Below are 12,500 nucleotides of genomic sequence, written 5' to 3'. Positions count from 1 at the left end.
TCCATCCTCTCTCCATCCCCTCTCCATCCTCTCTCCATCCTCTCTCCATCCTCTTTCCATTTTCTCTCCATCATCTCTCCATCCTCTTTCCATTCTCTCTCCATCATCTCTCCATCCTCTCTCCATCCCCTCTCCATCATCTCTCCATCCTCTCTCCATCATCTCTCCATCATCTCTCCATCCTCTCTCCATCATCTCTCCATCATCTCTCCATCCTCTCTCCATCATCTCTCCATCCTCTCTCCATCATCTCTCCATCCTCTCTCCATCATCTCTCCATCCCCTCTCCATCCTCTCTCTATCCCCTCTCCATCATCTCTCCATCCCCTCTCCATCCTCTCTCCATCATCTCTCCATCCTCTCTCCATCATCTCTCCATCCCCTCTCCATCATCTCTCCATCCTCTTTCCATTCTCTCTCCATCCTCTCTCCATCCTCTCTCTATCCCCTCTCCATCATCTCTCCATCCCCTCTCCATCCTCTTTCCATCATCTCTCCATCCTCTCTCCATCATCATCATCATAAATTGTAATCATCGGATAAAGCGCTGTGGTATAAGAGGAATAAAGCACGTGCATTGGGGTCTTCACGGTAACTCTGCTTCAACACCCCTACGCACCCGGTCGTTGATTAGTTTACTATAACAGCATGGCACGGAGTGTTTTAAGCCTTACATGACGCAACAATCAAAGCTAAACGTCGATGTACGCTTAAGAAAAAAATTTTAATGTAAAAAAATGACATTTTTTAAGGACAGGTATTTTTATTTGTATCTGTTCTTCCTAAACTTCACCGTGTCGCCGTCGGCTCCTTTAACGGCTGGATTTCGGCCTCACTTGAAATCCCATTTGATTGAAAAACCTGCTGAACTAATAACCTGTACATCCCAATATTCAAACCAGACGCACGGCACCGAGAGGAGTTCTCTAAGAATACTGTGCAGCAAACGGACGAGTGCTTCCATTGAATACATTTTTCTCGTTCATCTGAAACAACGATGAAAGATGAGGTCGCGCGGATCAAAAAAAAAAAAAAAAAAACTCTCCAAGCTATGTTCCTCAAAGAATACGCGTTTGTCAGAGGTGTAGGTCGAACCGATAATCACGAGTTAAAGTATTTCCAAAGTATGCGCCCAAGAATTTGAGGGACTAGAAAAAGGGTCTTTTATTTTTTTAACGCCAGCGATAACAATGACGGCTGACGCTCGGCGCGTAGCAAATATGCGACTGTTTAAGATTTTTGCAGGTGAAAAAATGACAATTATTTGACATCTTGATTTGAAGACAGGGAGCGTTTTCACAGTCGAGAAGAAGTGGGACCGAATATGCTGGCAGAAATGAAGAGACGAGAAAGAAAGAGAATTTTTTATTTATTTTATTTTTTCAATCTAAAAAACGGATTCAAAGACAATTAAGAGCAAAGGCTTTACAAGCGTTTAAAAGCATTAAGAAAAAAAGGGAGAGGGGAAAAAAACCAGAAGAATTCATTCGAGCGGAGCTTTTCAGCGCTTCTGACCTTCAATTCCACTGGACAAGAGCGCAGAGACGAGCTGTGCGGCACCGAGAACATTACTCTCCTCGGCTCCCGGCATACATTTACACTTAAAGCTCAATATTTATCCTTTTATTTATACATGAACTTTTCTTTTGCCGCATGCTTATCTGGGCTCGGTACCAGCTCCGCTACCTGACAGGAAATTCACAATAGTAATGCGTTCTTTAAGACCTTAAAGCGTCACGAAACACTAAACTACATTTCGTCGTGTCGCACATCTTAAGAGGCAATCTTAGCATCCGTTAATTTTAATTGGGGCGGCTGTGGATCAGGTGGTAGAGCGGGTCGTCCACTAATCGTAGGGTTGGCGGTTCGATTCCCGGCCCGCGTGACTCCACGTGCCGAAGTGTCCTCGGGCAAGACGCTGAACCCCAAATTGCTCGCGATGGCAAGTTAGCGCCTTGCATGGCAGCTCTGCTACCACTGGTGTGTGTGTGTGTGTGTGTGAATGGGTGAATGAGACACAGTGTAAAGCGCTTTGGATAAAAGCGCTATATAAGTGCGCCATTTATATTACCGTTTAATTGCAGGAGAAAACAGGTTAATTTTGAGCTTTTTTCCCGCTGTTTTCGTCTTTCAGGGTTTAAAATATCGTCCTATCACACGTGGCGGTGTACTAGAGTGCTTCGATGACGTGTCGGTGTCTCATAATTATTCATGTCCCTGCGTGTTCTTATCCTATGAGAAGACGCGGTCTCTTAATTATTCACGACAGATGTAGTAGCTGAAAGAGGCACAGATGGGGCGCAGGTGTTCGTTTCAGTGGTGTGAGAGTTCCAGTGTGTTTATTCGGGAGAGCGATGAGAGCTGGAGAAAGGTGGACTTCGGACTTGCTCATGAAAGCAGTTTGCGTCTACACGATGATGCGGTACTCGGTCCCGAGGACTTTTCCGTCCCTTCAAATGAGGTGTGTGTCTAATAACGCTTCCTCCCCTGCCTTTCCCTGCCACGCCCACTCCCCATTGAGAGGTAGACTTGAGCTGAAAGAGGGAGGTTTCATGATCCTTTAATAACAATAACAGCATTAATGTTAATCGAGCACTGAAAACCGGCGAAAGTGAACTCAGAAGGAGAACAGGCAAAGAAGAAAGTGGGAAATAAAGAATGTCACCTTCAGGTCAAGATACTCCAGGTCCTTCTTCAGCTGCATGTACGTATCATCTGCCTTTAAGTAAGGAAACGAGACAGGTCACATGACAGGAAGTTGTAAAAATAAATAAATAAATAAATAAAAATAATACCCTACCCGCTACACTGACACTTACACATCTCCATCAATCTCAACTTATTACATTTTTTCCTTTGGATTTTTTTTTTTTTTTTACTAATTTGAACCGTATGAAATAATTTAGTTAGCAACTGAAACCAGACGTAAGAAAGAAAAGTGTTTTTGGAAGGTTTTTTTTTTTTTTTAGTTTTTGGTTTGAAATGAATCCTGACTGTCCTCTTATAAATATCTGCATTCCTATATCGTCCTTCTGGGAATTTACTCTTTACTCTGTTTATCCACCGACAAAGTAATCACCTGTAGAACACTGCACGTTATAATACAGCTGTGTGCAAAAGTTTGCACCCCCCAGGGTTTTTGAAAAGAAAAAAAAAAAGGGACAGCATAGGTTTATTTGACCAGAATATAAACGTTTAAAAACGAATATATTAATGTCCCGACGAAGCATGAAGCAAACGGTTTGTTCATGATCCACTAAAGAAGGCAGGATTATAATTATTATAGTTATTAGAATTATTTCTAATCATATTATATACATGTAACTTGAGAGGATAGGAGGGGGTTGCAAACTTATGCACGGATTACGTACGTGTTGTTTGTTCGTGTGATAAAGATGGAACCTCTGAGAAATCGAACACTGATGTTTTCTGCATCTTCTTGATCTTATCTCAAAGGTACAGAACATTCGTTTTCTCGATCGTGTAACGATAAGCTTTTGCAACTCGTGAGTTCTGGTTCGTGTAGAATACAGCACACGTGTTCAACATTAATGTACAGAGAGTTCTAGTTAAAACCGAAACAGGCATTCAGGTGATATCAGAGATATATATTTTCCCCAAAGATTTTTTATTTTATTCTCTAAAGCATGTTGAATTAATTAGTTATTAGTTGTTTTTGTTTGTTTTGTTTTGTTTTTTAAGTTAAATTTCTTAAACCATAAATGCAAACCTGTTTAACACTGTGTAACTTTGTGAATGCAGGCACGTTATACGAGCGACATGCTTGAAAACAACCACTGTGCATGACATCATTCTGAAAGTTCCATAAAATAATAATAATAATAATAATAATAATAATAATAAGGAAGAAGAACAAGAAGGTGGGGGGACTCTTTTTTTTTTTTTTTTAAATAATGCTAAATGCACTGAATTTTTGACAGCAGTCCAAGCCGTGGCTCGTTCTCCATCCATGCCAGCTACTGCTATCACCATCACATCACGGCCATGACATCACGACCCACAGAGCACAGGCGAGCACACGAGGGCACAGAGAGAGAGGGAAAAGGGGATTTGGGGTATTAAAGAAAACGAGCCACGATGCAACAGGGTCTGAAGTGGTTTAAGGATCTTCTGACCCTCGTGAACTCAGACCCTCTAACCTGCAGGCTGGGACCTGAGAGGCCGTCGTTGTGGAGGTGTGCGAACGCGTCGGCCATCTTGGCCTGGTGTCTCCTGAGCTGGACAAGGAGCAGGGTCAGCTCCTCCGGCTGCAGAGCGGTATAAGGAAAGAAAGTGGATTCAGGACGTGACCCCGAGGTCAGAGGGAACGAAATCAGGAGCTGAACTTCCTGATTTTATACGCCACCTAATACACCACCTCATGCACCACATCATAGACCAGCTCATGCACCACCTCATACAGCACCTCATAGACCAGCTCATGCACCACCTCATACAGCACCTCATAGACCAGCTCATACAGCACCTCATAGACCAGCTCATACAGCACCTCATACAGCACCTCATAGACCAGCTCATGCACCACATCATAGACCACATCGTACACCACCTAATACACCATCTCATACACCACGTCATAGACCGCATCATAGACCACCTCGTACACCACCTCATGCATCACCTCATGCACCACCTCATGCACCACCTCATAGAACACCTCACAGACCACCTCATACACCACTTCATACACCACCTCACAGACCAACTCATACACCACCTCACAGATCACCTCATACACCATCTAATAGACCATCTCATACACCACCTCATACACCACCTCACAGACCACATCATGCACTACTTCATGTACCACCTCACAGACCACCTCATAGACCACATCATACACCACCTCAAACACCAACTCACACACCACATCACAGACCACCTCATACACCACCTCAAAGACCACCTCACAGACCTCATACACCACCTCAAAGACCACCTCATACACCACATCACAGACCACCTCACAGACCAACTCACACACCACTTCACAGACCACCTCATACACCACCCCATAGATCACATTATACACCACATCATAGACCACCTCACAGACCACCACATACACTACCTCATGCACCACCTAACCGACCACCCCATACACCACTCCATAGACCACATCATACAGCGCATCACAGACCCCCTCATACACCACCGCACAGACCAGCTTATAAACCACTTCATACACCACCTCATACACCACCTCATACACCACCTCATACTTCAGGGCTTTGAGAAGCTGCTTTTAAAGGCGCTATATAAAATAAAGGTTATTATTATTATTATTATTACTATACACAACCTCATAGACCACCTCATGCACCATCTCATACACCACATCATACACCATCTCATACACCACCTCATACACCACCTCATAGACCAGCTCATACACCACCTCATACACCACCTCATACACCATCTCATACACCACCTCATACACCATCTCATACACCACCTCATACACCACCTCATACACCATCTCATACACCACCTCATACACCACCTCATACACCATCTCATACACCACCTCATACACCACCTCATACACCACCTCATACACCACATCATACACCATCTCATACACCACCTCATACACCACCTCATAGACCAGCTCATACACCACCTCATACACCACCTCATACACCATCTCATACACCATCTCATACACCACCTCATACACCACCTCATACACCACCTCATACACCACATCATACACCATCTCATACACCACCTCATACACCACCTCATAGACCAGCTCATACACCACCTCATACACCACCTCATACACCATCTCATACACCACCTCATACACCATCTCATACACCACCTCATACACCACCTCATACACCATCTCATACACCACCTCATACACCACCTCATACACCATCTCATACACCATCTCATACACCACCTCATACACCACCTCATACACCACCTCATACACCACATCATACACCACCTCATACACCCACATCATACACCACCTCTTAATTAACCCACAACCATCTGTATATACCCCCCCCACCCCCCCAAAAAAAACCCCCAAAGACATGACAGTTACGTTGACGCACCGTTTTTCCGTGTAAGCTCGGCGCACTGACGGTGTGTGTGATGTAACCCATCGTTGGCATCGATCTTCTGTCTATTTGTACTGGCTGTGAGGATTAAAGCACAAAAACCAACAAAGAATCATTACGAATAAATCACTACACAAAAGTGTATTATTCAACAGCCACGGGAGATTTCTGGTTTTAAATTTGACTTTTTTTTTTTACAAACTATATATATATATTTTTTTTGTTTTTGTTTTTTTTTTTGTATAATTTTGTAAAAGATTTTCGCTATAAATGTGGGTATACTTTTTAATCATTTAACATGCCACATTTGATTTATTTTGGGGGGGGGGGCGTTTTTATTTGATATTATTTTCTGTCTGTATCTGTATCTTCGTGAAAAGGGTGTGCGCCTTTTTAAAAACCATTTCTATGGGATTTTGATTTGAATTTTCTTATTTTTCCTCAGTTTGTATATCTTCAGAAACAAAACGTACACTCTAAAAAAAATCATTTATCGTGCCACATTTTTGTGTTTTTGTTTCATATTTCTGTGACCGTTTTTCTGCCTTTATATATTTGGCCGAAAAGCTCGGGACTTTTACACTTTAAATACTTTACCGTGCCACCGATTTGTCGCCTTTATTTTTAAGTTCTTTTAACACATTCACTCTGCTTGTTATTTCCGTTCTTCTCAGTGGTGTATCGGTTCTCCCCCCGTACGCCGTAGGAGACGAGGGCTGTGTGTTTGTGCGATAGTTTATCATGTCGCGATTTTTCTGCTTTTTACATGGAAAAAAAAAAAATCTGTTCTGTCTGTTTACGGCGTGCGCGTTATTTTTAATTCCATGGGGTTTTTGTGAACTTGACATTTTTGCTTATCACACACAATCTCTCCACCCGTCACACATCTGAGTCGACCCACAAACGACGACTGATTTCGTTAATTACACATAAATTATCTCCTCTTAAAATAACATTTGTTTGCTAACAGCAGTTGAAGTCGTGCAGATTTCCGCTGCGGCTCCCAGAGCTCGGATTTTTGCTGCATAGTACTTTTTAAAAATGATTTAATATAAACAGACGCTCAGATGGAGGAAAGCAGCTTGCGCTGAGACCGAGTGGTTTACAGCCAGCAAAAAAAAAAAAAAAAGCCCTCGGCGAAATTCTATCAGTTTAAGAACAAACTTTTCAACAATCCTCCGTGGAGCTGAATGAAGGAAAAAATGCTCCACGAAGATATGAAACTGGGGGGAAAAATACTGCAGTCACAAAAACAAAGCGCAGCTCTGATTTAAATAAATAAATAAATAAATAAATAAATAAATTCTTTCAATTCTTGAACCTGAACGTTTGACTGCCTAATTAGCAACAACGACAACAACAACAAAAATCCTGTTATTAAAATATCACAGCTTCATCATTTAAGATTTGGTAATAAAGCAATGATCAGAAAATAATGATTACTATTTAAAACATAATTAAAACATAATAATATCAGCTAATGAATAGGCGTAAGGGTTATACACATTTTAAGATAATACTCATTATACTGTTTACCATAATAAGTCTTTAAAGTAATTAAAACTTAATAACAGGATGAATAAAACCTGAACTTTTTATTAATACCGTAATTAATTCTTGCCAATACGTAAAAATGTTTAAAATGCTTATTTACTGTACTGACTACAGTAATTACTACTAATTACATACTACGATAGAACGAGTAGCACTCATTAGATCCACACGAGATTATTAACACGTGTAAGCACCTAGTAACATCCTGTATGTAGAGATTTATTCATTCGTTTGTTTGTTTGTTTGGTTATAACTGTTCATTTTTAAACGCAGTGGGATCTGATGTCAAAATCTTCCTTTTTTTTTTTTTTTTTTTTTTTTTTTTTTGCAGTAAACTCAGACGCAGCACATTATCGTTCTTAAACTGTTCCTCCCCTTACAGCAGTGTCGGTATTGAGCATTCGTATCAGGATCGAAGACAAAGCGATACAAAAAAAATCAACGTGAACACATTTTTTTAAAAAAAACAACACCACGCATTTATATTAGCGTTGCCGTGATGTTGTTTTTTTTAAAAAAATGTGTTTACGTTGATTAAAGAAAGAGAAAAGTACAGACAATGTAAATGATTTAAATTTATTGTATACATTATAGTTCGTTACGACCCAAACCCGATACGCAGGTTGACGGTTCAGTGTTACAGCGTGCGCTCGTCTTCCTGTCTCTGTTTTACAGCAGTAGTGTGTGTGTGTGTGTGTGTGTGTGTGTGTGTGTGTGTGTTGAGGATGTGTGATTAGTAAGTTCACACTCAGGTTAATTTATGCTGAGCTGGGAGTGAGAGTGACACAGTGACGATGTGTGTGTGTGTGTGTGTGTGTGTGTGTGTGTTTGATCACAGATCTACAACCTGTATACACACTAACCGAATACGAACACATTTGTTTTGTTTTTTTAAAACAGATCCTGATACAAAAAATAAAAGCACTATTCATGTTCTTTCTATTCTTGTGCGAGTGGAGGTTTGCATTTTGTCGAGACTCGAGACGTTAACGTGATACGACTATGACGTCAAACGCCGCCTTACCGAGCAAAAATAAAACCCGTACTGTACACGAGCTTCTGTACAAACTGGCCTGAAATATAGAACAGAAATCTGCTTTGAGTTGTGGATCTGTCTGTTGGGCCTCTCTAACAAATAATCATTTAAAGGACATGAACTTGTCTGTTCCATTGTGTGTGCGTGCGTGTGTGTGTGTGTGTGCGTGTGTGTGTGATAAATCTGATCAACTGTGGTATTATTGGATGGTTGTTGCTGTCAACTGTAATCAGTTCCTTGATCTGGGAACGACTCGGCTGTTTGAAAGGAAGTCCCGTTATCTTACTCAGTCACGTTAGTGGTGATGAAGTCGAGCGATGGAGCTGAGGGTGAGGAACGGTACAATTTTAGGAGCTGAATGATCGCTCTGCTACGTGTTGTTATAATTCTTTGAAGGAAAAAATTCCTAGACCACACCCACTTCTGCTTTTATCCCGAATACAGATACAGATAAGTGTTTGGAGCAGCACACACACACACACACACACACACACATGTTCGGTGTAGTATAAGAGCGCGTTTTGAACAAGATGGCGGTCTGAATCTGAAATGAGAAATCCCTCACGTCTTACCTTGGAAACAGCCCTCGGTGAAGCGGAGCGGACCACGTCCATGCTCGATATTTCGTCTATGGGTCGCACCGTCACTCTGTCAGCGGGGGTGTGAGGTCTGCGGGGCGACACCAGTTTGGAGGGGGGTACCTCGCACGGAGAAGGGGGGACAGATACCGAGCGCGGGACCTCCAGCATCATCCTGAAGGAGGCGGCGTCCACGTAGTCGGGTGTGGTGAAGACGGGCGGAACCACAGGACCTCCGTGGCGGAAACGCTGCCTCTGCTGCCACTCATACAGCTGCCACACCATGCCCTCTTTAGCAGCCATACGTTCGTCTGTGGACATGCAGAAGTGGCTGAGACGGTCGTGGGCGTACTTGTAGTCGCTGGGTATGTCGCGGGTCACCGGGGGCGAGCTGGCGGACGGACGACGAGAGCTTTTCGGGAGAGACTGGTACGACTCGGTCATGACCAGCTTGGGTTGGAGGGGAGGAGTACGTCTGGGGAGAGTGTACTCCGAGACGGGATGGCTGGAAGGAGAGACACATCATGAAATGAAGTGTTTTTTGTTAGCAAACAAAAACAAAAAAATAAATGCTTTAAACTGGATTTTATTCAAATCGTTTGCCTTTTTAATGAGACATAAAGATGAAAGCAGCTTTTAAATGACGCTCCGTTAAATCCCGGGTACTTTCCGTTAGAGAGACGATGCATTACAATACAACGTGCACTGCCGTGCAAACGTTTGTGGAAATTTCCTTTTAAAAAAAACAACAGGAATATGTTTTCCTTTTGAATCTACCAATCAGAAGAAGAGGTCGAAGAAGACAAAAACAAAATGGAAGGATAATCTAAAAGGTAAGATCAAAGCAAAGGAGATTTTTTTCTTAACGGTGAAACTGGCGTGTGTTTCTACATTGCTGAAAGAATTTGCTAAAAGTACATCAACTCTAAAAATAAAGAAATAATCAATAAAAAATGAAGAAAAGAATGTTTATGTTGTGAAAGAGCTCGTTTTATTTCATTTACTTTCAGAGTAAACAGCTGACTACAGGTGAAGGGTTTATTCAGTAATATATGAAAGTGCTTGGAAACAATCTATCTATCCATCCATCCATCTATCTATCCATCTATCTATCCATCTATCTATCTATCCATCTATCTATCCATCTATCTATCTATCCACCTATGTATCTATCCACCTATCTATCTATCCATCTATCTATCCACCTATCTATCTATCCATCTATCTATCTATCCATCTATCTATCTATCTATCCATCTATCTATCCACCTATCTATCTATCCACCTATCTATCTATCCATCTATCTATCTATCCACCTATCTATCTATCCATCTATCTATCCACCTATCTATCTATCCATCTATCTATCTATCCATCTATCTATCCACCTATCTATCTATCCATCTATCTATCTATCCACCTATCTATCTATCCATCTATCTATCTATCCACCTATCTATCTATCCATCCATCTATCTATCCACCTATCTATCTATCCATCTATCTATCTATCCACCTATGTATCTATCCACCTATCTATCTATCCATCTATCTATCCACCTATCTATCTATCTACCTATCCACCTATCTATCCATCCATCTATCTATCCATCTATCTATCCATCCATCTATCTATCCATCCATCTATCTATCCACCTATCTATCTATCTATCTACCTATCCACCTATTGATCTATCCATCTATCTATCCACCTATCTATCTATCCATCCATCTATCTATCCACCTATCTATCTATCTACCTATCCACCTATCTATCCATCCATCTATCTATCCATCTATCTATCCATCCATCTATCTATCCACCTATCTATCTATCTATCTACCTATCCACCTATTGATCTATCCATCTATCTATCCACCTATCTATCCACCTATCTATCTATCCATCCATCTATCCATCTATCTATCCACCTATCTATCTATCCACCTATCTATCTATCCATCCATCTATCTATCCACCTATCTATCTATCTACCTATCCACCTATCTATCCATCCATCTATCTATCCATCTATCTATCCATCCATCTATCTATCCACCTATCTATCTATCTATCTACCTATCCACCTATTGATCTATCCATCTATCTATCCACCTATCTATCTATCCATCCATCTATCCATCTATCTATCCACCTATCTATCTATCCACCTATCTATCTATCCATCCATCTATCTATCCACCTATCGATCTATCCACCTATCTATCTATCTATCTACCTATCCACCTATCGATCTATCCATCTATCTATCCACCTATCTATCCATCTATCCATCTATCTATCCACCTATCTATCTATCCATCCATCTATCCATCTATCTATCCACCTATCTATCCATCCATCTATCCACCTACCGATCTATCCATCTATCTATCCACCTATCTATCCATCTATCTATCCATCTATCTATCCATCCATCCATCTATCTATCCATCTATCTATCTACCTATCTATGTATTTATCTATGTATTTATCTATCTATCTATCTATTTATCTATATATGTATCTATCTATCTATCTATCTATCCACCTATCTATCTATCTATCTACCTATCCACCTATCGATCTATCCATCTATCTATCCACCTATCTATCTATCTATCTATCTATCTATCTATGTATGTATCTATCTATCTATCTATCTCTCTATGTATTTATCTATCTATCTATGTATTTATCTATATATCCATGTATCTATCTATGTATCTATCTATATATGTATCTATGTATCTATCTATCTGTTAGATTAGATTTTTGGTAACACTTTCTATGAACACACTTATATGATGTTATAAAGCATTCGTAAGGCGTTATACACACTGTTATAATCCTGCATGAAAATCTTTATTCTGCATTATAAACCTATACCATGAAGCATTATACGCACTGTTATATCATAACACGTCACATCACCAAGCCTCACTCTGTGTAGTGCGCTATGAGAGGATACAGTGGTGATATAATGCGTTATAAGCAGTATTAATAGCGCATTCCTTTAACAGTTTATAGATGCAAAGTAACGCCTTTTCATGAATAATAATAATGATGAGTATAAGAAAGAGCTCATGAAAGAAAGAGCTCATGTTTAAGACACATTCATACGATTTGCTGTTGTTGTTGTTTGCCACCAGTAGAGGGAGCACTTTTGGTTAAAAAAAAAAAAAACCCCAAACCTCTCAGTGTATGAACTGACCTTTTAGGCTCT

General features: G+C 40.8%; 1 protein-coding gene across 1 annotated transcript in view; it reads right to left on the bottom strand.

Moving 5' to 3' along the window:
• Positions 1–12,500, bottom strand: part of plekha7b (pleckstrin homology domain containing, family A member 7b) — a 144,245-nt gene that overhangs the window by 34,724 nt on the left and 97,021 nt on the right. The window contains exons 10-14 of the mRNA XM_053634731.1: positions 12,489–12,500; positions 9,267–9,777; positions 6,099–6,182; positions 4,161–4,268; positions 2,666–2,719 (exon numbers count right to left, since the gene is read on the bottom strand). The exon at positions 12,489–12,500 is cut by the window's right edge and continues 396 nt beyond it. Of these exons, the coding sequence (XP_053490706.1) occupies positions 2,666–2,719; positions 4,161–4,268; positions 6,099–6,182; positions 9,267–9,777; positions 12,489–12,500 (769 nt within the window). The remainder of the gene's footprint in view (positions 1–2,665; positions 2,720–4,160; positions 4,269–6,098; positions 6,183–9,266; positions 9,778–12,488) is intronic.

This window comes from Ictalurus furcatus, chromosome 10, assembly GCF_023375685.1.
Source record: "Ictalurus furcatus strain D&B chromosome 10, Billie_1.0, whole genome shotgun sequence".
Taxonomy (NCBI): Eukaryota; Metazoa; Chordata; class Actinopteri; order Siluriformes; family Ictaluridae; genus Ictalurus; species Ictalurus furcatus.
The sequence above is the reverse complement of the archived record's forward strand: the minus strand, read 5'-3'. Positions and strand labels throughout refer to the sequence as shown.